This window comes from Lepidochelys olivacea (assembly GCF_965140295.1).
Source record: "Lepidochelys olivacea isolate rLepOli2 genome assembly, chromosome: 14".
Taxonomy (NCBI): domain Eukaryota; kingdom Metazoa; phylum Chordata; order Testudines; family Cheloniidae; genus Lepidochelys; species Lepidochelys olivacea.
Genome location: NC_140424.1, coordinates 804,819 through 831,307, shown reverse-complemented (window position 1 = coordinate 831,307; position 26,489 = coordinate 804,819). Strand labels below are relative to the sequence as shown.

Below are 26,489 nucleotides of genomic sequence, written 5' to 3'. Positions count from 1 at the left end.
AGGCTTGAGCCTTTGGGCCAAGCATGTTTGGGTCTAAGACCATCACAATGTCTGGCTGGACAGTTGAAGGCAAGCTGGTGTGGTATTGCAGAAGTTTATTTTATGGATCCCTTTAATAAGTGATTGACTCAATGCTACTCTCACCAACTTCTTGCATTGCACATCATGGCAATGATTTGGCTCCTGTACAGCACTGCATGTTTCAAGTGGAGGGTCAATATCACTCTTGTAAGGACAGGGAAAAGGAGGTTTAGGGATTTTATCCCGATCACCAAGTCAGCTGCAGGACTCCTTCCCCCACATTCAGACCTCTGAGTCTCTTGCAGAATTCCAGCTGGGGGATCAGGAAACTGGCTGATTATAAAATGAGCTCTGGGTTTGACATTTAGAGTTAAAGACAGGATAGTATTAAAATCTCAACTTTATTTGGCCAACAAGTTCAGCTCCAACATTGTGGTGGAATGCTTAGAACAAGCCTGATTTCACTCAGACTTTCACAGCACTCCCCTGTTCCCAAGTCCCCACTCCCTACAACCCAGTAATCAGAAGTGTCCTGTTTGCTGCATTCTATCAGGCCCCCACCCCAGTACCACCCTGTCTGCCCAGAAACCCTCTCTCCCACACAAAAAAATGCACAGAAAATGACTGAGGAACAGAGTCTTGTTTGACCAGGGAGATGGTGGCAATGCCATTAGGTCCTGTCTATGCAGGTGAGCCAGCAGTTGGGTCTTCCCTCCCCAGAGCCTGCCACAGCCAATGCTGGCAGAATGCTCCACCCTTCCTGATCTTTGGAACAGTCATCTCCATTCGTCTTTCCAAGGGAAAGGCAAATAAGACCTTTAGCCATGCAATGATGTGTTAAAGGGGAACATCTGCCCACTCCCCTGCCCCTGGGACCCCTGAAGTCAGGTTAGTGGTTTTCCTCCCACAGAAGGATGGCAATTCCAGGGAAGAAGAGCTGAGACAATAGTTAGGGCTCTGCCAGGTGGAGAGTAGTTATGGCCTTTAGCTCTAGAAGAGAAAAAAACTAAGCTTGTCTAGGAGGCATTACTGGTGAGGCTCTGAAATGTCAGGCAGTGAGTCTCATGCTGCCACTTCACAGCCCACTTCTACCCAGAAGAACAGAACACTTGGAACAAATCCATGTACAAAAAAGTACATCACAATAAAAAAAGTAAGAGGCCCAGGTGCCTGGGCAGCTACCTAGCGACAGACCCCTTCTCAGAACTGAAAAGTAAGAGGAGACAGTCAAGTGTACAGACAAGTTAGGATGAAGTGTTACTTTAAACCAATCCCTGCATTTCCAGCCAACACCTTCTAGTTTAAATCTGAATGGGTTTCTGGACTCGCTAGGCCCTGTGACAGGGCAGCCAGTGTAGTGTCTGCTCTTTGGGATATGCAGATTAGAGTCTCCTCTTTACAGTTCATCTTTGTGGATCTTCTGGTCCTCCTCACCTTCCTCAAGATCAGTCTCATCAGCCTCATCAGCCTCCAGGTCCTCCAGATCCTGTTTAAATACAACATTTGTCAACAGCTGCTGGTTCTGACCTGGCACAATGCAGACAGGACCCTGGAGCCCCAGATTTAGGCACAGCAGTCAGGCTGCTGAAGCACCATCTCCTACCCTACGCACTCCAGTCCAATCCATGCTCTGCTCCACCTGGCATGTTAATGGCAACAATCATTACACTGGCCATTCAGGGAACTCAAACGCATTTGAGATCAGTGTTAAAAAAAATCCCAGAGTCACATAAAAGCCAGTAGTTAGAGAACAATGGACAGGGGCCCTAAAGGCAGAAGGAAGTGGTGAATCATGACACTGTATATGCAGTACAGACTGCTCATGTTACTAGGGATTGGATAGGAGAATCTGAATGCATTGGCCACAGATAATTACAAGAGACCAGCATCTCTCCCTTCAGAACTTGAGCCTGTTAAAATGAACAAAGAGAAACTGAATTTAGGAATACTAGTGCACAGGCTGGCAGGAAGGGGAGCAGCCTTACTCCAGAAGCAGAAAGGGGACTACCACCTGCTGATGGGCTGTCCTGCCATCATGGTGGGCCTAACAGCAGAGGCAGCAATCTCACATGGGTCTAGAACCACAGACACAGCTGGCCAAGGCAGAGGGATTTATATGGAGAGGAAGATCCTGAACCAAGTACGGGCTTTGAGCCTTCGAGCACCTCACTGTGGTGACCTGAGATGGGAAAGGCAGGGCTACATGGATTTAACAGATTAATGATCCCTCAGTTCACATTCATGTGTTCAGTGTTGCCACTGCCCACACAGCATTTACCCTGCTGGGAAGAACCAGAAGTGGCTCTCAAAGCCAGGACCTATTGTAGGGGTTTAAGTCCTAATGCTGCTACCAACTCCACACACTTTGCAAGCACTGCAAACCAAGGCTCCCCAATGAATGGGCTACTCACCTCTTCATCCCCAGCACCATCCTGGCCTCCACTTTCCAGGAACTTCTGGAAGCCTTCTAGCGTCCTCTCCCCATTGTAGTGTATGACCTGTAGGGGAAAAGCCAGGAGAGACGCTGCTTAACCCAAACAGAATCAAGCCCTTGGGGGGGGAAACAATATTCTTTCTGAACAGCAGTTTTCAAAAATGCCAAGCAAGAGGAAATGTAAAATTCACCTTCACCCACATGAGACGAAGCAGCTCAGCCACTAGATCTCAGATTGCTGCGAGAAGACAGCCTGCAGATGAGCACACTGTCCTCTGCTGCACTTCCCCCAGCCTCATCTACTGCTGCACCCATGTCTGCCCTGGCTGTCTCCCTCACCCTCCTACAACTCAGCCCATCCCCCAAAGGGCCACCAAAGCCATTTGGAATGTGCCAAACCAACCTTTTCAAATCTGAAAGCACATCTCCCAAATGGGTGCTAGAGCCCCAGGCACTCGAGAGCAGAACGAGGCTCTAAGTTTCTAGCTCTCCCTTGCTCGAGATGATCCACCCACAAGTCCCTGGAATTCAGCAGCCTGCTTACATTTTTGCCAGGGCCTGCAGGGAAGAACTTGAGTGTGGGAAAACTGTGGACTTTCACCGTCTCCACTTCGTTAGCTGTTGAGTCCATCTTGGCAATGACAATGTTCTCATGGTCCTTGTAAGTCTCTCCCAGTTTGTCCCAGATAGGAGCCAGTTGTTTGCAGTGACCACACCAGGGAGCATCTGTAAATTAAAAGGCAACATGAAGCTTGGAGGCCACCCAGACAAGGGGAAGGGCTGGGCCCTCCACTCTGATGCTTGCCAGCCTAGTCTTAGCCCTGCAGTAAAGGAGAATCTCCCCTTCCAGTTAACATGTTCCTCTTCCAGGTCATCCAGCTCCTGGGGGAAGGTGGTTCCTCCCCATATACCATCCCCAACTGGGCTGCTTTCCTGCAATTTGTTATTCAGCATGTTCAAAATACTCACAGAACTCCACAAACACATTCTTGGTCTCATCAAAAGCAACGTCTTCAAAGTTCTTTCCAACCAGAACTCTGACAGGCTGTTTGTCCCAGTCATCAGGCAAATCTTGGCTCATCAGGTGGGGCTGGAATTGGAGAACAGGGACTGAACCTGCATGCATATAGCAATGTGGAATGTGCAGACAAAATCATGCTCCCAGGAAAACCTGACTTCTCCCAGACATGGAACAGATCAGCCATGGGCTATAAGCAGTCAGCTGAGTCAGTCATTTCCTCCTCTCATAGAGAATCCCCCACCCCCTAACCTTGACATGTCTGAACTGCTGGTGCCCCTGCATGGGAAAGGCTGCAGCTGAGTTCTTCAGATGGGAAGTTTGTTCACTAAGTGTGAATTACTGAGAAAGTCATTCCCAGTGTGACATTGGAACAGAGCCCCATTTGAAATCGCTACTGTGCTAGGCTATGCATAGCTACCTCAATCTTCAGATTAAGACTGAGGATTCCCACCATGAGCAAGAGGCTACAAAGTTCTCAGCTGGCTGAGAAAACAGGAGTAGCAGCTGCAGCATGCAACACCAGGGCATATGAAGTGCAGAGACAGGAACCACGCTTTATTGTGGTTGCCTTCATATGCTGAAAAAATAGTTATTTCTGTGCTGGCACCATGCCCCACTGGCTCTGCCCTTTGGATGTCAGCATGTGGCTCACTAGATACTATGCCATTAAACATACTACAAAGCTAATTTGAAAGGAATCTCCCCATGTGACCTGTAAAAGGTTTCACACAAATTCTTAGAGCAGGGATCACTCCCACATCTCCGCTTATGTCAGGGTCCAAAGAACAGCATTCGGCCCCTTACCTTGACTTTGCCCTCCAGGAACTGGTCACAGAACTCCTTGATCTTCTCTGCTGTCAGTTCATCTGAGTCAGGTTTGTATTTAGTCATTTCTTCCTCCAGAGTGATGAGGCGCACAGCTGGGCACTCCTCCTTCTTTAGGCCAAAGAACTCCAGGATCCTCTGGTTGTCGCTATGGTCACTGTCTATGAAGATGAACAGGATCTTTGGAGGAAAGTCAAATGTAGATATTAAAGACATGAATGAATTTCTATGGTAGCAACTCTGCTATAAAGTCACTTCCCTACCCCCTTGAGCTCATGGCAGAATGTGGGCCACTTTATTCCAGTACAACTCTGGGGCTGTAGTGGCCAAAGCAATGTGCATGAATACAAACACCTTTGTGTGCCACAAGTTACATTAGAGGGCTATTTCACACCAGTCAGAAGGAAAAAAAATCAAGAGTCAAGCTGCCACTCTAACCTAATACACCCTCCTCAATGGGATCTATATATAGCAGCAAGTGACTAAGGCGCCTGGCTATTGGGAGATCCAAATACAGAAAGAAGGAGACTGAGGGAGATGTTAGAAATCAGTGCTACTTAATGCTCTGCATGGGCTAAGAGTGACTGCCCTTCTCACCTTCCCTTTGAAGTTTCCAGCTGCTGTCTTGAAGTTGTCTAGTTTCTCTTGATAGTCATCAACACTCTTTGGCAGGAACAGCAGGATGTGAGTCTTGATCTCTCCTCCAAAGATCTTTGGAGCAGTCTGGGAGAAATACAACAAACTCCATATTAGGAGGACAAATAATCCCAGGGCCAGAGCCAATGGGCTTTTCTGCCCGGATGGTGCCAAGGGAGTCACCAAGAATATAAGTGCCACTCTGAGGAGCACTTATCCTGGGCTCCCTCTTGGGTCTCCTGCTTAATCTAGGCACAGTAGGCTCCAGGCCAGAAGGAAAGAGCTTCCCATCCATAGTCTTATGGGCTCAGAACATGAGAGAGACTGAAGAGCTGATTATGTACTGGAAGGCCATACCTGTTCAGTGAACTCAATGACCAGAGGCAGCTGATTAGACTTGATGAAGTTCAGCAAGTTCTCTTTTGTAATGTCACCTTCAAAGTTGTTGCGACCTTCATCAAACTGGGGAGACAAAGGGGTTATTTTCTTAAGGGTTAAAGTTAATCCCTACATGCAGAAACACTTACTACCTTGGCATTCAGAGAGATCAGCAAGTACAGCACATTCCAAGTAAACTACATACAGAAATATCTCAGTAAAGAACCAAGGCCTGGGAGGGGCCAGCCCAACTTCATGGTTCTGCCACCTACTGACAAGGAAGCGGATTTCCAGCTAACACTGCAAGAAACAAAATACTCAAGATTTAATCCCTGATGTAATCTAAACCAAAGCTCTGATTCTACTGAGAAGGGAGACATGAAGTTCCCTAGACAGTAAGCTGAGATGCAATGGAGAGGACATGGCACCTAGCTCTTGGCACTATTCTGCAAGAATACAAAAGGATTCAGAAGACATGCTTTGGAGGGGGACTTCTAATTTAACAGCTGCTTCGCAGCATTCTAGGCAGTGCTAGACAAACTAGTGAGAAGCTGCTGCAAATCCTAGAGTCAATGACTGGGCAAGGGCAGCACTCTGCACAACAGAAGTCAGCATGCAGGTCTGAGTTGAAGCACATACATAAGCCAACAAACAGCTATTAGAAAGGAGCTGGTGTCAAGCAGCAAAGCCCACAACACAGCTGCTAATAAACAGCAGTTTACTCAACGTACTGAGGATGTGTCACCCTCTATTGTTAGTGACACAAGAACAGATATTGGAGGAGAAGCTGCAGAACAGGTGCCAAGTCCCATTTTCTATTAGACCACCACCTATTATTGCCCTCGATTCTCAGAACCTTCCCAGGCAGCCTGAAGAGGGGAACAACAGAGGAGCATCAAGGTTAAAACAGGATGCGCAAGTAAGAATGGCTATACAGGTCAGACCAAAGGTTCATCTAATCCAGTATTTGGTCTTCAGACAGTGGCCAATGCCAGGTGTCCCAGAGGGAATGAACAGACCAGGCAATCATCAAGTGATCCACCCCATCGCCCATTCCCATCTTCTGGCAAACAGAGGCTAGGGACACCATCCCTGCCCATCCTGGCTAATAGCCATTGATGGACCTATCCTCCATGAATTTATCTAGTTCTTTTTAAACGCTGTTACAGTCTTGGCCTTCACAACAGCTTCTGGCAAAGAATTCCACAGGTTGACTGCACTGAGTTCAGAAATACTTCCTTTTGAACTGGGCATTCACCCACAAAAGCTTATGCTCGAATATGTCTGTTAGTCTAGAAGGTGCCACAGGACTCTTTGCCGTTCTTTTTTTTCTTTAAACTTGCCGCCTATTAATTTCATTTGGTAACCCCCAGTTGTGTTATGAGACGTAATAAACACTTCCTTATTTACTTTCTCCATACCAGTCACGATTTTTAGACTTCTATCATATTCCTCCCTTAGTTGTCTCTTCCACAAGCTGAAAAGTCCCAGTTTTATTAATCTCTCCTCATATGGAAGCAATTCCATACCCCTAGTCATTTTTGTTGCCCTTTTCTGAACCTTTTCCAATTCACATATATTTTTTTGAAATGGGGTGACCACATCTGCATGCAATATTCAAGATGCATGAGGGGTGCAGCAGCAAGATGGTGGAATGAAGTAACCCAAAATGGCAGTGCTGAACAGACTTCAGGTGAAGCTGAACAAGAGAATGCTGGTGTTTAAAATTAGAAGCAACCTGGATGACTTCTCTCAGGGTAACTAGGTCAGCTCCTTAATATCCTCAAAAGGCTTGTTTAAAATGCAACATTCAAACCCAGACAAGCCACACCAGCTGGTAAGCCCTTTTCCCAACCTAGACCAGACTAACTGCAGGGACCTGGAATCAGAGCTGAATTCCACAGATGTGTATAGTTCCTGGTTAAATGGAGAGTGGCATGATTCTTATTTAACCCTTTCTTGCTTACTGTCACTGCTTATTTTCAAGCTTGGTTTGACAGAGACAGGGCATGTTTGGAGGCTTAAGGATATCGTCACTTTCCTCTACGCTGGTCAGCTCATTAAGAGTTAGCATAAGGAACAAATCAAACATAAATGCTTTTCTGTTCCACCAGCCTTGGAAGCAAGAGCACTTCCTACACAGACAACGCTGGAGTTTATAAACCAGGGTCAATAGTGACTGTGGTGAAAAGAACAAGTCCTTCACTCAAAGGGACTTGCTCACTTGAACGCAGGTCTTTGCTCCTAACACCCTTGTCAGAGAAGCTGTAAAACCCTCTACAAAGATATTTCAGCCAGTTAGCAGCAGCCGAAATAAATGGTGTGAAGACTCCATATAAACAGCCAGCCATCAGACACCCTCTGGCATGCAGTGAAAGCAGCATCCCCTAAGGGCAGGGTACAGCTGGAATAGCCTCAGAGAAAACCAGAGGGGGATCCTACAAGCTTTAAAAGAAAGCCACTGGAATAGCTATTTGCTTTCCACAGACAGGTGCTGCATCTTCAAACCATTCTAATCTGAGCCCCTAGACTCAGGGATCTGGTTTAAGTATAACAGCTTTAGGAGCTGCAGTCCAATTACTGTGACAACTTTGGAGCCTTTTAATTTACAGGAAGAACAGTGGAGGAGAGTACAGCCTGGTTAAACAGAATTAACCCAAAGCAGCTTTCTGCCCTGCCTCTCACCGCATGTCAATGCATTAGCACCACCAGCTCTTCTCCCAGGGAGCTTCAGCTCCCCAACCCTACTCCTCAGCTCTGTTCCCCATGAGGCTGAAGGGTAACAAGCTAATTTAATTGGCTGGAGGCATTCGCCAGTTCACATCTTGCAATTCTGCAGATCTTGCCAAAACCATGACTCTGTAGTGCACCTTAACTCTGCCACAAGAATATGCAAACCCTCCTCCTAACCCACCCTGCTGTAACCCCAAGGTGGCTAAACCTGCATCCACCTAGTGGGCATGTCGAACATGTCAGACAGCTGAGCCCACTAGGAGGACAAGGATGCGCACATTAAGGATGCTTCAGCTAAAAGAAGAGCAAGCTGAGAATGGCATGGCATGGGAAGTGAGGCATGGCAGCAGGGCCCTGGATGCTGTTGTACAACAGCTCTTAGAGGCAGAAGGAGGCAACAGTAGTGAACTCCATAAATGCTCAAATAAGTTTGTTAGTCTCTAAGGTGCCACAAGTACTCCTTTTCTTTTTGCGATGCTGATAATATCTCACCTTAAGTGATCACTCTCGTTACAGTGTGTATGGTAATACCCATGGTTTCATGTTCTCTATCTATATAAGTCTCCCCACTGTATTTTCCACTGAATGCATCCAATGAAGTGAGCTGTAGCTCAAATAAATGTGTTGGTCTCTAAGGTGCCACAAGTACTCCTTTTCTTTTTGCGAATACAGACTAACACAGCTGCTACTTTGAAACCCGAGTTCAGAGTGAATATTAAACTTCGCAGCAGCCAGAAACCTGAGACAAGAAAAAGGCAGAAACTAAAGGTAACTCAGGACTCATGTCCAGTGAGTTCCAGGAACATGCACAAGACACCACACCCTGTCCAGATGATTGACAATGCTGCCCCCTGCTGAACAGGGGAACCACAATTTCAAATCTGAAATCTAGGCAGTTTATCATTAGTTTCAGGTTCTACACCCATACTGTGTCCTCTGGAGAGTCTGCAGTTTTACAATTTTTTTTTTTTTAATTCAGAAAAAGGTTTTCCTCCCAACTGCTGTGAAAGATCCATGAACAGGGATATTAACTATACAGGGGAAAGAGTGAAAGTTACCCTACAGAGAGTACTGTTAAATGCTCAGAGTTCAGACACTCATCTTAAATGGTTACCTGGAACATTAATAGGTAGAGAAATTCAGATTAAGCGTGGCATGTGTTCTTTGAACCACTCCTTACCTTCTTAAAAAGGACAACACCGTCTTTGCTGAGCTGGTATTTGGAGAAGACATCACTGCTGGAAGAGATCCCAAAAGGAATGTCATCAATGGACTGGGCTGCCAGCAAGAATTGCTTGGCAGCCTCTGACTCCACATCCTGGGAGAGAAGGGGAAAAAAAGGTGTTTTACATTGTATGTCAGTTTGAGGTGTCCAGTGAATATTCAGCACAGCAGGACAGGGAATGTTAGGTAACAGCTGTGCTTGATTTAGTAAGCTGCCAGAGTTGCCACAGGCAGAAAATCTGCAGCAGACATGCAATATGCCCTTCTGAGATCTAAACCCAAACACTACCTTGAAGAGCCCAATCACAGTGACTTCACTGGAATCCACTAGTGCCTCAGCTGCAGCAGCATCTGCCAGGGTAGTGGCAGCTGGACCAGTGCGTTTCTTCAGCCAGTTTACAATATCATCAGCTTCTCTGCCAGCTAGAAAGAGAGAAAGTTCAGTTGTCATCTTTACTTTTACAGATGAAGGCATGAGTATGTGTCCTAACTTTAAGGACATTTCAGAGCACCTGATCTAGGACATTCACATGCACACCCCCAGCCCAAATCTTCTCTACTTTTCATTTCACCTTCCATCAGAGTCGATTCCTGGAGCAAGCAAAGCCCTGCACCCACCTATGAAGTCCAAGGCATTCTCTGTAGCAACTAATACCCACCCATACCACCCTGAACCAAGGTACAAGGATTCTCTGGAATCCACTCCTTTCACATACTGTTTCAGTCACCAGGCTGGCCTAAGCACATTTAGACTTTGACCAGTGTTATCAGCACTGTAGACCTCCTGAAGGATTCTGGGATTTTCATACAGAAAAAAATCAGTATTTTTCATCTTATGTTTTAGCAACCTGAGATGTTTTTGCCTGCAAAAGAATCTAAATGTTTTAGAACTTACTACAGCCTTTGAGAGTTTTTTATTTTAATCAGGTTGATCAAACATTCCCTCACCAAGACTTTTACATTTATCATTCACAGCTGCTGCCTCAAGTAGTTTGATTCCAGCCTTGTACATCACTACATAATCATTACAAACTGAGCTTTAATCATGCTGCTTTCCTATCACTAAACCCTAGGAGTCCATACATGATCATACACCCTGGCTTGGATGCACTGCTCATGTACGGACTCAGCATTTTCCGCTGGTCAGGGATGAGAGATGCACACCCTTAAGTGACAAAACCTACACTGGGACTTCTACTCTCTAACACTGTAGAATTTATGGCTTCTTTATCTTTTATTTAAAGTTTTAGGGAACTTGCTATAGGGTGTCTCCAAACTTATTCCTCTAACATTTCCCCCCAGAGCAATGCCACAGATCTCACCTGAGTATATGGAAGAAAAACTGAATGAATAGACAAAGCCTACAGTTCTGTTTTCAGCAAACCTCTCACCTCAGCCCTGCTCTGCTATCAGATGCTGACACTGCCTACTTATTCCACCAGCAGCAATACACCCTGCCCCCATTCACAAGTTTGGTAAACTACTTCTCTTTTGGAAGAGATCTCCTCCTCCTCTACCGAGCATGTTCTGGACACACTTAACAGTCTAGTTACATTCTCATTCCTCCTGACCATGGAGAGGCACACCACAACTAATACCCAAGACACAGAAGCACATCAGCCCATTCCATTCGGATACAATCCACATCTCTGTACTGCAGAATCGGTGCACAAAACAGATCTAAGTCTGTCCCACAAGAACTCATGCTCAGCCCGACCTGCCCACCCGGTGTTGGGGCGGATCACTGTGGGGGCTTTGGTTTCGATGCAGAGGCGTTACAACACAATGGAGTCCAACCCGACGCATCTCAGGACCGCTCAGCGACACCGCCCAAGACTAAACAGGTGAGGCGCCGGGGGCAGGCCCCTTCGCTCACCCGTGTACTCTCGGGGGGAAGATTTGTCTCCATTTTTGAAGAATTTAATAGTGGGGTAGCCTCGAACCCCGAACTGCTGGGCCAGCTCGGACTCTTCTGTAGCATCCACCTTCGCCAGCCTGATCCCGGAGCCATCAGCCTGCAGCTGGGCCGCGGCCTTGGCGTACTCGGGGGCCAGCGCCTTGCAGTGGCCGCACCACGGGGCATCTGGAAGGGAAGGGACGGGGGGGCTCAGGCCGCTGCCGCGCGCCACCCACTAGCCCCCGGGCGGAGGCGCCGCGTCCAGGGGCGTCTGCGGCCAACCGAGCCGCCTGGGGGCCCCGCGCGCGCGCAGCTCCCTCCACCCCCCGGGAGCCCCCCCACCCCCCCGGGAGCCGGGGCCCGCGCGCGCAGCTCCCCCCACCCCCCCGGGAGCCGGGGCCCGCGCGCGCAGCTCCCCTCCACCCCCCCGGGAGCCCCCCACCCCCCCGGGAGCCGGGGCCCGCGCGCGCAGCTCCCCCCCACCCCCCCCGGGAGCCCCCCGGAGCCGGGGCCCGCGCGCGCAGCTCCCCCCCACCCCCCCGGAGCCGGGGCCCGCGCGCGCAGCTCCCCCCGGGGCCGGGCCCCCCCCCGAGCGGACCCCCCACCCCCCCCCGGGAGCCGGGCCCCGCGCGCGCAGCTCCCCCCACCCCCCCCCGGGAGCCGGGCCCCGCGCGCGCAGCTCCCTCCACCCGCGCGCGCAGCTCCCTCCACCCCCCCAGGGGCCGGGCCCCGCGCGCGCACGCACAGAACTCCACCAGCAGGTGCTTGTGGGCCGCCAGCGCGCGCTCGAAGGAGGCCGCGCGCAGCACCAGCACCCCGTCCTCCTCCTCGTCCTCCTCCGCGGCGGCCTCCGCGCGGCCCGGCCGGGCCAGGCCCAGCAGCGCCAGGCCCAGCAGCGGCGGCACCAGGGCGCTCAGCAGCTTCATGGCGGCGTCAGAGGCGGGCCGGGCACAGGCTGCGGCAGCGACGAGGCGGAACCGCGGCGGAAGAAAGTACCCCGCACCCGCCTCCCTCTTATAAACCCGCCCCCTCCCCGCCGCGGCGCTCCTTATTGGCTGAGCCCGTCGCCCTCGCCTTCCTCTCCCATTGGCTTGGCCGAGCGCCCGGGACTCTCTTCGTTTTCTATTTGCTGATCCGGATGCCACGCCCCTTCCTGACCGCCTCCTGCCTCGCTTTCTCATAGCGTCCTGTAATTGGTCGTTTCGCCCGCTCTGTCACCTGCGATTGGTCAACGCTACCGCCTCAGGCTCTCAGCGGCCGATTCTGATTGGTGACTGGACCAGACCCGCCCCTCGCCGGCGCCTCTTGAACGTGGCACTCGGGCAGCCCCCCCACGCAAAGGGCGGTTGCTGTGCATGCGCTGTGAGGGACAGCGGAACTCGTTCGTGTTGGATTCTGACTGGGCCGCGTCTGCCCCCGCCGCCCTCTGACCCGGAAGGGCGAGGAATCTCTTCCGGGCAGGGAGCGGAGCTCCCGGAAGTGGCTGCTGCGCGTGGCGCCCGCGGCCGAGGTTTCCCCGCTGTCCGGACTTAGGGCGGGAGGCTGGGCCCGGCCCCGCCGACTCCCCGCCTTGGGCGCGCGGGGGCCCCAGTCCGGGGCAGCCCGAGCTAGTGTCCCGGGAAGGGCCGCGCCCGTGGCGGCTGCAGGTTTTCTTTGGGGCCTGGTGTTTCCATCTCCCTGCCCCGGTAGCCGGCTCTGCCGCAGCCCGTTCCGGACCCCGCTGGCTTCCCTTCCCCGGCGGCCGCCGCCCCTCGCTGCCCGTCCCCGCCCTGGCCCAGAGCCTGCTCTTGTCCTTATCCCCGGTCGGCCCGCCGGCCGGATCGGCCCGCCGGCCTCTGCAGCCGTCAGCGTTGCTGTTTCCTTTTTGGGCCCTGGTACAGGCTTGGCCTTCGCAACGCCATTGGCGGGAGGGAGAGCGCAGTGGTCCGAGCAGTGGCCGGCTAAACCCGGGGTTGTGAGCTCAGTCCCTGAGGGGCCATTTAGGGATCTGGGGCAAAAATTGGGGATTGGCCCTGCTTCAAGCAGGGGGTCGGACTAAATGATCTCCTGAGGTCCCTTCCAGCCCTGACCTTCTGTGATGCTGAAAATGCCCCATAGTGTCATGTCCCGAATCAGGGCAGGGATAAAAAGCAACACCCATATCCGTGGTGAAAGAAGATCCCTTTCACCCAGCCCCATGGATAGATACCATGGGGCCTGCTACCCTGTTCCAGAATGGACTTAGTTATGTTTGAAATGGCTAATGAGCTATTCAGATGAGCTTTCCAACTTAGTGCTCTGCTAATATCCGCTAAATTCCTAGTCATATGAACTCTGCAGAACACTGCTAGCTCAAATTCTAGCCTGTGGGAGTTTCTTCAGAGCAATGTCCTATCAGGGATATAGGAACTGCCCTAATGGATCGTACCTGTGGTCCATCTAGTCCAGTACCCTGTTCCCTGCTGTGGCCAGTGCCAGAGCCTTCAGAGCAAGGTGCAAGAAATCCTAGAATAGGAAGATGTGAGATAATCCACCCTCCTCCCCATGAAATTCTCATTCAGATCTCTAATAATTAGAGATCATTTAAACCCTGAAAGATTAAGTTTTATAGTCCTCCAAATATTGTTTAGCATTAGTTATTGCTTAGTTATTAGTTATTAGTTGGAGAGTTGTTTTATCCACATAAGCATCTGATCCCTTTTGGAATCTTGTTAAATTCTAAGCCCCAACAACATCCAGTGGCAGAGAGTTCTAATCCAATTCTAATCCTTTCCCCAGTTTTGAATTTGCCATTTTTCAGTTTTATGGGCTGTCCTTTGTTCTTGTGTTATGAGATGGAAAACCAGCTCCGAATCTCCCTTTCCCAGAGCATTCATTATTTCATACACGTTGTCATGTCCTTTCTTATTCATCTCCTTTCCTAAGGTAAATGAGCCGAGTCTTTTTGGTCTCTCTTCATATGAGTTTTTTCCATGCTCTAGTCATTCTCTGTTCTATAGAGGATCTTCTATCATGTTCATCACTGCAGTATCTGAGCGCCTTCCAGTAGTGCATTAAACAATGTGACTACGCATCTGTCATGTGATGTTGGTTCTCTCAGCCCCTCCCTAGGGAGAGAAAGTATGTGCAGTAGAATGTCTTGTTTTGGCTGGGTTTTAGGGGTTTTTTTTAAATTATTTATTTAAATATACCTGTTGCTATGTGTTTGTGTTAGAGAAGACAAGGTCAAAGAAATGAGCCTTGCACTTGGAGCAGAAGGTGGCAAGTTTTGTGATGGTCTTAGTTCCTGGAGGAGTTAATTCGATAGTCTGGGACTGGCCTCCAAGAAAGTGCGTGCTCCTCCACAGGCAAACTTTATGCTTATTGTAGGGAGTCCCACTGTGCCTAAGGAACAGAGTTGTTGACTCTGGTCTTTGTTCCAGAGCTCAGGAAATCTTTGAGATATCCTGAATACTACTGCATACCTTGGAGATCAGGACCAAGACCTTGAATTTGATTTGAAATTCTCTGGGAAGCCAGTGTAGAAAGCCGAGGACAGGTCTGGTGTGTTTGCTGTATAGTCTGTGGTGCTGAGGAGATACGCAGTAGTTTCTGTACAGGTTGGAATTTCCTAAATGCTGAAGGCTTCATGTTCTGGTATATCACATCACTGTAATTCAGCCAAGAGGTCACAAAGACGTGAATAACTGAAGCCAGGTCATTGTCCGCTAGGATGGGACAGAGCCTCCTTGCCAACCCAAGATGGCAGAAGGCATTACTCATGGCTGTTACTGTGAGATCTCAGCATCAGCAAGGAATCCAAGAATACTCCTAAGCTATGGATCTAATGGAGTAACTGTGGATGTATACCTTCAACCAAAGGGAATTGCGCCACTTTTCTCTGAACCAGCTAATTCTGTAATAGCCTTTTTAAGATGGGATGGCCAGTGCTGCACACATTCCAGATGAGAACATAGCACTGATTTACATAATGACACTATAATATTTTCCATATTAATCTCTATTCCATTCCTTCTGCAGCCTAACACCTTTTCTATTTTGACTGCAACTGCACATTGAACAGAGGCCTTAACTTAGCCTACAGTGCTGCCCAGGTCCCTTTTGTAAACTGATGCTCTGAGTTTACACCCCTGCAATGTGTTGGAGTAGTGAATGTTTTTCCCTCCAGTGTGCATTACTTCGCATTTACCATAATTGAACAGAATGTTGCCCATTTACCTGGGTTGAAATTTTTCCTACCTCACGGCTCACCCCCATTCCAGATCATACATAAATACAGTCAACAACACTGGACCTAGTAAAGATTCTTGAGATCCTGCTATTAACTTTTTGCTAAGATTAAAATTGACCATTTAATGCTCTTTGTTTCCTCTTAGTTTTTGATCTATGATGCTACTTTGCCTCTCTCACCTTGATGACTTAGTTTCTTTAATAGCCACTTGTGATGGACCTTGTCAAAGGCTTTTGAAAGTCTAAATAAATGTTGTCAACCTTTACTTGCTACTCTGGACACATTCAAAGAATTCTAATTAGCCAGACCTGGTTTTCTGCTGCAGAAACCATGCTGGCTAGACCCCATCATATGATTCATAGATATTAAGACTGAAAGGGACCATTAGGTCATCTATCCTGACTTTCTGTATAATTGCACCCATATTCCAGGTGTGTTCTATTTTTAATCATTTCAACCCATTTACTAGATATGAATGTAAGGCTTTCCTGGCCTGTCATTCCCTAGATCACCTCTAGAGACTTTGTTTAAATAGAGGTACAACATTTGCTACCCTCCAATTCTCTGGTACAGTAGATGTTTTTAATGAGATATTGCATATTTTTGCTGGCAGTTCATCTACTGCATACTGCAGCTCTCTGAGAACTCTGGGATGTACATCTGGTCCTGGGGATTTATTTTTTTAAATTATCACTTTGTTCCAGCATCTCTTTGAGCACATCAGACTGAAACCCCCTCATTTTCAGTAACAGAAAACAGCATGGTATTTCCCTACCAGCTGCCGCAAGGAAGATTGCTGCAAAGAAATAATGTAGCTTCTCAGCAAAGTTCTTACTCCTTTAATCCCTGTGGATCCAGCGGACCCGCCAATTCTTTTACAGCCTTCCTACTTCTGAGATACATCAAGAATATATTGTGGTTAGTTTTGATACTTTCAGCTGTTTGCTCTTGGAATTCCATTGTCACCCTCCAAATTTCCCTCTCATACAGCCCATGCTGTAATTTATCCTCCTGTTTTTGGTTTCACTGGGGTCAGATTTCCAAATGTGTAAGGATCTCTGTTTGGCTCAAGTAACCTTTTGAACCTTGCCCTTCACCAGGCTGTCTGACTTCTTGCCTTCCTGCTTCCCTTTTTGTTCAGCAGCATGCTGCTCTCTGAGATTATTGTTTTCTTAAGTAGCAGCTAGACCACTTCTAAGAAGTGAATTTCTCCATATGACACCGTTGAGTGCAATAACAGAAATTCAGTTGAACCTCTGGGCCAGAACAGGAAGGGTTTTCTGTAGCAATACAGGCTACCTTGATGGGACCATGTTCATGCAACATTGGTGAGGTGTAAATACGAGTCCCATAAGGGTGAGGAGGGAAGGCGTTTGCGTGCACAGCAATGCTGCTCCTCGTCCCCACGCTGCCTTGCGCTGTGTCATGCTTACTGCTAACTGAGATGCTTAATGCCATGCAGTGAAATGGTGAGTTACCCCCTGTAGTGCTGCTAAGTGGAGCTGAACTGTGCCCTGGGCTGATGGATCAAATGCAGACTCCCAATGGCTTGGCAATGCTGAGGGAATGGCATAAGCAGGAGCTTTACCTCAGAAGAACTGCAGTGGACCTCTGCAGGCCACAACAAGTTCTTCTGTGACAGCCCCAGGCCTCTTAAAGGCAACCTGTAAATTTTAAATTGACCAGTTTTCAAAAATTCCAGTTTCTGAGAGCCACAGAGCCCCTACTCCTTTACTCGTGTAGCTGGGAATCATTTGTCTTTGCTCCCTGCTGGTGGGGTTGATGATCTCTAGGATTGAGTCCAGTGGTTCAGGGGACGTGACTGAGCTGACTCTCCCTGAGGAGCCATGAGACACACAAAAAAAACAAACAGAGCAAAGGGATTCTTTTTTGCCCAGCATCTCTCAGGTCAAGTGTCCCAAGGAGTTGCTAGTAACCAGCCTATGCTCAGAACTTTCATACAAGGGGGTTGCCATATAGACAAGACACTATCCTTTTAAGTGGTGTACTTAATGGAATGAACATTCAAGGAGGAAGGACAGGAATGAATAGAACAGGTCTGTTCTATCCCCAAGAAGGCAGGATGGGGCAAGGGAAGAGTGGAGGAGGAGAGGGGGCAACATAGCCTGGTTTGGGCACAAAGCTCAGTATTTCTCCAAGGCTCAGCTACACCTTCCTTCTGAATGCTTATTTAGGGTGTTGGTTGTGCCTGTGGCATTCACAAAGCTGGCCCATCTAGCTGCGCGAACAGGTTTCTCTTTAGATGCAGGGTGTGTTTGTGGGGGAGGAGGCGTGGGTTAGACTTGGTACCATTGGGACACATCCCAGACACTCACCCAGTGCCACCTCATTCTAAACACCGGCTGAAGAAAAGTTCAGGTCAAAGTCCTGCCCAGCTGTTGAGGGGCAGTGAGCCAGCACTGCCAGACCTACCACCACCATTCTAAGAGGAGACAGGTCCAGCCTTGGGGAGCAAGGGGACCTAGGCCCATCTATGAGCTTGGGCATTTTAAAATTTAGCTTTTTCATTGTTGTTTTCTTTTAAACCTGTGGTGGCACCCAGGATTCTCACATAAGGTTGACTAACATGCACCCTTTGGCCTAAGTGTACAGGGGTTGTCAGGTTTAAGGACACATGAGGAGGGTTCTAGAGGGCAGACTCATTGTTTGGGAGCTGAGGGGGAAGAGTTGTGACAGTAATTAATTCCCCAGTGGAACAGAATGGTCAGGCTGTCCCAGCCCGCAACGCCACAGAAACAGACACTCCTCAGGCGCCCATCGAAAGGGCCCCTCCCCCAGTTGGCAAGAAGTAAATCAGCAGGGAGAGGAAAGCTCCAAGAAGATGTGGAGGGGAACAAAATATTTTGATAGTGATTAATGCATCCTGTCAGAAGAACACTCAGTGTAGCTTCTGTTGGCCGAGCTCTTTCAAACACAGGCTCCTTCTAGCCCTCCATTTTCCCCACAAGCTCCTGTGTGTCTTCCCAGCCCCCTCTATTTCAAGGACTTCCTGCAACTTCACCCTGCTGCCAGGGGCACCATGCACTCCCTCTTCCTCTGACACCAGGTACTCCATTCTTTGTCCTTGCCAGGGGTTGTGGGCATGCTCCAGGTCAGGGTTCTCCATTCTCCCTTCATGCCTCCTCCACCTTAACCTCGGAGGACAGGACAAGAAGCAATGGGCTTAAATTGCAGCCAGGGCAGTTTAGCTTGGACATTAGGAAAAACTTCCTGGCAGGGTGGTTAAGCACTGAAATAAATTGCCAAGGAAGGTTGTGGAATCTCCATCATTGGGGATTTTTAAGAGCAGGTTGGACAAACACCTGTCAGGGATAGTCTAGATAATACTTAGTCCTGCCTTGAGTGCAGGGGACTAAACTAAATGACCCCTCGAGGTCTCTTCCAGTTCTATGATTATTTCTTTTTTCTGTCTGGGAGAAGTTGGTCCAATAAAAGCTATTATCTCCCAGACTAGGGGGTGAGGTAAGTCATTCAAGGAATCAACATTTTAAACTGAGTCTGGGGGGGTTGTGATGCTGGAAGGTGTCAGGGGCTATCATCAACCTGTTCTTTAATCTACTGCCCTCAGAGAGGTGGTTGAAGGTGCCAAGTTTGCGTCTCCCATTTCCCCTTCCAGCTGTCACCAAAGGCCAGAGTTTTATGTACTGATGCCTAGAACATTTTGTGGAGTTTCTGAAGGGATCTGCTGCAGCATCCAAAAGCTATCAAGTTACAGACAAATGCCAACAAGTTGAAGATCGGACCTCTTGTTCCTCAGCCAAAAAAATACAACATGGAGGGAGAGGTGGGGGACTGAACTAACCACCACAGCAGGACCACAGCCCCTTAATAGTTTCACTCTATTCAGAAGCCAAGCCCCTTGCACTTGGCAGGAGTAGTAGCTGCTTCCTGGAGGGGTCAATGCCTGTACTGGCAGCCTTGATAGGTGGGCCGGCCCCGGCAGTCACTGAGGAGCAGCCCTGCTACAACAACATCTTTACTGATACAATCCTGTGTAACTCAAACAAACCAGGCAGAGCCCAACACCTCCTTCACACCCCCTCTAGGAAGCCCCATGACACGGCTATCACCCTCTAGCAATGGAGACTAGGGTGGGCACAGGTCCCTGCAGAGCCTAGCAAGCCCAGCACCCAGCCCCTGCAATTACCACATTCACTTTGGGAAAAACCAGTTTCTGGGAGGGTGGAAGCATCAGCAGTTTGTTTCCTGATTGTGCAAACCTGAACCATTTCAACATGGGACTGCTTCCTTTGTTCTGGGTGGACGTGGCCCTAGCGGTTAGCAGCCTCAAAGCTCAGAGTCCGTGATACCAGCCAGAGCTCATGAGCTGGCTGGCTGCAATTGGTGGAACTAGCCAGGCCTCTGCTTTGCCACTGCTGTAATGGAACAGAACAAGAGGGGTTTTATTCCCACCTTGCTCACAGGAGCAGCAGGAGAACGGGAGCACAGATAAGCACCACTTATCTGTGCAACCTATGCAGAAGATGCTGCCAGCGAACACTGCCACCATTGTTCAGCAAGAGCAGGAATTGATCTTCCTTGGTTTGCTTTGTGTTCTCTTTTATTTAATTAAGGCACAGCTGATTTACAAACAGCCCCTTGGTTTCATACCAGAGTGAGCCCTAACAGCTAGCCTTGATTGTTTCGAGCTTCCAATTGCTTTAGTGCACGTAGTTGCAGACTTGCTACCGTCCCTGTTCTTCAGCTGGAGACAGGCACGACCTGGGTCAATTGGCAGTCTTGGGCCTGAGGGCGAGACGACTCCCTGCCACCCCCCAGGCCCAGCACACTTAAAGGGGAAGGGAAGTCAAGTCACAAAAACAAATCAACACTTATGGTGCCAAGCATCAACCTCTTCAGCAACTGCATGTTCTTAGGCCTAGGAGCTCTGCACTCCTGTGTGCCTTGCCCATGCCTTCACTCCAGCCACAGACCCTTCTCGCATCTCAAAGCATGATGCATCTGACAAGGCCATTGCCTTATTTGTTTAAAGGCCCTGGTACATTACAGCACTTTGGAAATCATCAGGGGAGTACAGACAGAGCCAGGAATTAAATTGTACAAAATTCCTTAATCCCAGCAAACATTACAGAACCCAAATGAAGTTAGTGCAGCTATGAAACCCCCTGGCACTCCCTTGCAGCAAATCTCACAGGAGTCAGAGAAGGTGCTTTTAATTATAGACCAGAATCAATCATGCAAAACCACAGTGCAAAGCAACATGCACACAAGCCCCACTGCACTCCCTGCCTGCCTATTGCTATGTCAGGTACTCAACAGGAAGTCTGCACACATGGCTTACAGTTCAGAGTAGTGTGTTATACACTGAGCCAATCTGCGGAAGAACCTACATCCCACCTGGAAACCCCTCTATGACAACTAGCTACAAGGCAGAGCTGCCAACTCTGCACACATGGACCCCAGGAGAGGTAATGGAGGGGCAGTTCCTAGTCTGCACCCCCATCCCTTCCTGGTTCAGTTTCTTCAGGTGTCCTCACTGCAGCTTCATACTCGGGTCATGCATTCAGGGGCCCAGCTGGTGGAGAGTTTGAGGTTTTGAGATTATATTAACACCCCAGTCCCACAGTTTTCAGAGTAACAGCCATGTTAGTCTGTATTCGCAAAAAGAAAAGGAGTACTTGTGGCACCTTAGAGACTAACCAATTTATTTGAGCATAAGCTTTTGTAAGCTACAGCTCACTTCATCAGATGCATTCAGTGGAAAATGCATTGGTCCTGATTTGAGCAAGGGGTTGGACTAGATGACCTCCTGAGGTCCTTTCCAACCCTGATATTCTATGATTTTATGAAATTATAGTGTGGAGATTTATATACACACAGAACATGAAAAAATTAGTGTTATCATACACACTGTAAGGAGAGTGATCACTTAAGATGAGCTATTACCAGCAGGGGGGAAGAAAACCTTTTGTAGTGATAAAGAGGAGGGGAGAAGAGAGGAGAATAAACATGGGGAAATAGTTTTACTTTGTGTAATGACACATCCATTTCCAGTCTCTATTCAAGCCTAAGTCCCACTGTGTGATGAGAGGAGCCTCTGCTTGAGTGAGTGTGATATCTCCCTTCCATTGCACTGGCTAGATCCAGAGAATATGGCCAGTCCACACAGGGTCACTGGAGCAGCTATTGCAACAGCTCCAGGGCCAAGCCCTGCTGAGTGGCTGCTAAGCGACTAAACCACTTTCTTACTATCTAACTTTCCTCCCACTTCTTCCTTGCTGAGGCCCTGTCCCACCAGCCCTGATTCAAAGACTTTCACAGATGATTAGGCTGTTACTCTATGGATAATTAAATTACTTCCACAGGTAGCTTGGGGAGCTGCTGTGCATTAGGAAGCTTGGAATCAGGTGTGAGCTCAGCACTCCTCATTCTGACCTGCCTGGCATCAGGGAAAGGGCCCTGTAGAGTCTTTAAATGCAGAGAGAGAGTCAGGCAAATGGAGCAGTGTGATAAGCTTCTTGGGGTAGGGAGCTTTGGTGGAATCCAGCCTCCACTGACTTTAAGGGGAGTTTTGCCAGATTTCCACCCTTATCTTTATCCTCATCAGCAAAGCACCCAGCACCCTGCCACCACTCCCTGGCTAACACAGTGTGTGTCTGCTCAGGCCCAGGGTAATGTTTAAAGCAGCTGTGAGGAGATTAATTAATACCTTTGTACATCCAAACCTGTCTGGGCTCCAAGATGCAGAACAGTGGTTTGGAGCTATGGGCCAGGCCCTGAGAAAAACTCGCTTTTCCCAGAGAGAGTAGTGGCTCTTCCTTGGGTCCTGCTAGACCTCAGGAAGCTGCACTTAGTGCAGACAGGGACAGACACTGACTGAACCAGCATTATGCCCAATGGAAAAATCCTCACTGGGCACAAGAATAGGTTGAAGCCTCTTGTGAAAGTCAGGCGGGCTCAGGCAGAAGCAAAAGGTATGTGGATTTTCCTGCTGCCAAAGGACTGCTGAGTTGTGGGGCAATGTGTCATCCTCACTCTTGAAAACCAAGCGCGGCTGCTACTGCTTTAGCTTAGTCAGCCAAATGAGCTTCTTTTGAGCAGGCGAAGAGGAAATCTACAAGCAAGCATTACTGGTTCTGCAGGCTGGAAACAGCGTAGAGCAGGTGGGGAAGGCCCTACTGTAAGGGCACACTCGTGGCCCACCCCAGGAGCTTAGTTTACCACAGCTAACGGGTTTAGGACTTCAATAAAAAGCATGTGAACAGGATAGAGCAGAGCTGAGGGTTTGTGCTGTGCCCAGCACAGGAAGGGTAGTGGCAGAAACCGGTGAGAATGGTACAGCTGGAGAGAGAGAGGTTGAGAGGCTCCATGACCCAGCTAGGAGCAACCACCTCTCTCACTACACGGGGGGCAGCAGAACCCTAAGGCACCTCATAAAGAAACAGCTGAGGATAAATTAGGCCCTTGAAGAGCATCCTCACCACCAGTTAGGGTGCACATGGGGCTAAGCACAGCCAAGGAAGCTCTCACAGGACAAAGTCCTCTCTTCACCCATGGACAGCAGAGTCCATTCAGATCGTGCATCTATGAGCTGCCCTCTCCATCTGACTCAGCCACTGGCTCTGACTCAGTCCACACGAGATCAAAACAGCAACACTAGGAGCAGAGAAACCCCTCTTGCTTTATACACCAAAACTGGAGTGCATTTACTAGGACCGGTTCAACAGAGGCAGGTCTCTGAGCTAGAGACTGAGGAGCCAGGCACCAGCCTTTCACAACTAGCCCAGCCACAGGAAGACCAATTACGAAGGGAGCATAATGCTTCCCGGCTGATTTGTAGGTGCTTTGCTGAACCATCCATAGATTGTGCCTTTCCCTGGTCCTGTTGGCATCCTCTTCTCACTCACCTCCTCAGGCTTCTGAAAAAGGGCAAGTTTCCCACCTCTGTGCCATTCAGTATCACACATGCTCTAGTCAGTCCCAATCTTTCCAGTGGCTCCAGGCTGCTAATCAGTAGAGTCAGCCATCTCTGGCCTCCACCGCTAAAGTTGCAACCACCCTCTAATGCAATATCCTCAGGGAGGGTATGTCATCAAATTTATTGGGCAGCATTTGCAGTATTTTTCCATCCCATGCCTTATCCATCCTCATGCTTTGTTTGCTATCTTTGACTATGCTGCATGGTGAGCTGAAGTTTCTAGAGTTAATTTAGAATTCAGCAATGGGTTGGAGTAATTCACACTATTTGTCCAAAGAGCATCACCTTACATTTGCCAACATAGAATTTCATCTCCCTTCATGTGGCCCATATACCTAGCTTAGGTTAGTCCCTCTAGGATTCATCACGGCCGTTTAAGGACACTCCAGATTTCTCTCACCCCAGCCATATCCAGAATAGAAGACGGAGGACAGGTCAGTGTCAATAGCTAAGCAAAGACCACGAACGTGCTGCCCTCCTTATGAGAGACATGGTTGCTCTCCAAAGGACCTGGTGCTTTTCCCACTAAGCACGAAGGACAGTGATCTCAAGCACTGGTTGCAAACCAGGGTTCTTCCACCACCAGCCTAAACACAAAAAGGAGACTTAGCTTCTGTCTGTGCTCTGCCGCACTGAACACAGACTGGTCAGTTTGAATCTGAGTATTTTCACTTGGGGAGGGGGAGAGAAACAAGCCACAAGAACTTTCCAGTCTGGAAGGGAACCATCCCACCCTAAGCAGACTGTCCACTACAGTAGTGGCTCTCAATCTTTCCAGACTACTGTACCCCTTTCAGAAGTCTGATTTGTCTTGTGTACTCCAAAGTTTCACCTCACTTCAGAACTATTTGCTTACAAAATCAGACAAAAGTGCCACAGCGCACTATTACTGAAAATTTGCTTGCTTTTTCCTTTTTACAATATAATTATAAATCTATATAAATATTGTACTTACATTTCAGTGCATAGTATATAGCACAGCACAAACAAGTCATTGTATGAAATGTTAGTTTGTACTGACTTCACTAGTGTTTTTTACGTAGCCTGCTGTAAAACTAGGCAAATATCTAGATGAGTTGATGTACCCCCTGGAAGACCTCTGAGTACCCCTGGCTGAGAACCACTGTGCTAGAGGGAACAGATCTGCTGCTCAAGATGTTGCATGTGCTGTGGGGAACTGTGGTGCTCCCACTCAAGACCTCTGGTATCAGCTCTCCATCCATTTTCAGCCAGCTGTGAAACCAAGTGACTGACTAGAACAAGCCACAAGAGGAAAGGCAAGTCTTAATTTAGTCTTAAGTGGCACAAAAGATCTGGTCCAAGAGGTGAATATAGCTGAACCACTTGGTAATAGTGAGCACAATATAATTAAATTTAACATCCCTGTGGTGGGGAAAACACCACAGCAGCCCACCACAGTAAGATTTAATTTCAGAAAGGGGAACTACACAAAAATGAGGAAGTGAGTTAAACAGAAATTAAAAGATACAGCGCCAAAAGTGAAATCCCTGCAAGCAGCATGGAAACTTTTTAAAGACACCATAACAGAGGCTCAACTTAAATGTATACCTCAAATTACAAAACATAGTAAAGAACCAAAAAAATGCCACCGTGGCTAAATGACAAAGTAAAAGAAGCAGGGAGAGGCAAAAAGGCATCCTTTAAAGTGGAAGTTAAATCCTAGTGAGGAAAATAGGAGCATAAACTCTGGCAGGTGAAATGTAAAAATATAATTAGGAAGGCCAAAAAAAGAGTTTGAAAAACAGATAGCCAAAGACTCAAACAGCAAAACAAATTTTAAGTCCATCAGAAGCGGGAAGACTGTTAAACAACTAATGGAGTCACTGGACAAACGGGATGCTAAAGGAGCACTCAAGGAGGATAAGGCCATTGCAGAGAAACGAAATGAATTCTTTGTATTGGTCTTCATGGGCTGAGGATGTGAGGGAGATTCCCAAACCTGAGCCATTCTTTTTTGGTGACAGATCTGAGGAACTGTCCCAGATTGAGGTGGCATTAAGAGGTTTTGGAACAAATTGATAAATTAAACAGCAATAAGTCACCAGGACCAGATGGGATTCACCCAAGAGTTCTGAAGGAACTCAAATGTGAAGTTGCAGAACTACTAACTGTGGTATCAGAGTAACAGCCGTGTTAGTCTGTATTCGCAAAAAGAAAAGGAGTACTTGTGGCACCTTAGAGACTAACCAATTTATTAGAGCATAAGCTTTCGTGAGCTACAGCTCACTTCCTCAGATGCATATCGTGGAAACTGCCACGATATGCAGTTTCCACGATATGCATCTGAGGAAGTGAGCTGTAGCTCACGAAAGCTTATGCTCTAATAAATTGGTTAGTCTCTAAGGTGCCACAAGTACTCCTTTTCTAACTGTGGTATATAACCTATCATTTAAATCATACCACATGATTCTGGAGGATAGCTAATGTGATGCCAATTTTTTTAAAAAGGTTCCAGAGGCGATCCTAGCAATTACAGGCCGGTAAGCCTAACTTCAGTACCAGGCAAACTGGTTGAAACAGAATTATGAGAAATATAGATGAACATGATTTGTTGGGGGAAGAGTCAACAAGGTTTTTGTAAAGGGAAATCATGCCTCACTGATCTACCAGAATTCTTTGAGGGGTGGTCAACAAGCATGTGGACAAGGCGATAGTGTTTATAGTGTACTTAGGATTTTCAGAAAGTCTTTGACAAGGTCCCTCACCAAAGGCTCTTAAGCAAAGTAAGCAGTCACGGGATAAGAGGGAAGGTCCTCTCATGGATCAGTAACTGGATAAAAGATAGGAAACAAAGGGTAGAAATAAATGGTCAGTTTTCAGAATGGAGAGAGGTAAATAGTGGTTTCCTCCAGGAATCTGTACTTGGCCCAGTAGTATTCAATATATTCATAAATGATCTGGAAAAAGGGATAAACAGTGAGGTGGCAAAATTTTCAGATCATACAAAACTACTCAAGACAGTTAAGTCCAAAGCAGACTGTGAAGAGCTACAAAGAGATCTCACAAAACTGGGTGACTGGGCAACAAACTGGCAAATGAAATTCAATGTTGATAAATGCAAAGTAATGCACATATAAAATGATGGGGTCTAAATTAGCTGTTAACACTCAAGATCTTGGAGTCACTGTG

General features: G+C 48.1%; 1 protein-coding gene across 1 annotated transcript; it reads right to left on the bottom strand.

Annotated features, from left to right (window-relative positions):
• Window positions 1-403: 403 nt before the first annotated feature.
• On the bottom strand, window positions 404-12,178 carry P4HB (prolyl 4-hydroxylase subunit beta). Its single transcript, XM_084647190.1, has 11 exons — window positions 11,915-12,178; window positions 11,149-11,355; window positions 9,562-9,695; window positions 9,229-9,366; window positions 5,295-5,399; window positions 4,899-5,024; window positions 4,281-4,481; window positions 3,425-3,545; window positions 3,000-3,181; window positions 2,433-2,519; window positions 404-1,507 (listed from the first exon to the last, which is right to left on the bottom strand). The coding sequence occupies exons 1-11, from the start codon at window positions 12,093-12,095 to the stop codon at window positions 1,418-1,420; spliced, it is 1,572 nt and encodes a 523-aa protein (XP_084503316.1). The 5' UTR covers window positions 12,096-12,178; the 3' UTR covers window positions 404-1,417.
• Window positions 12,179-26,489: the final 14,311 nt, after the last annotated feature.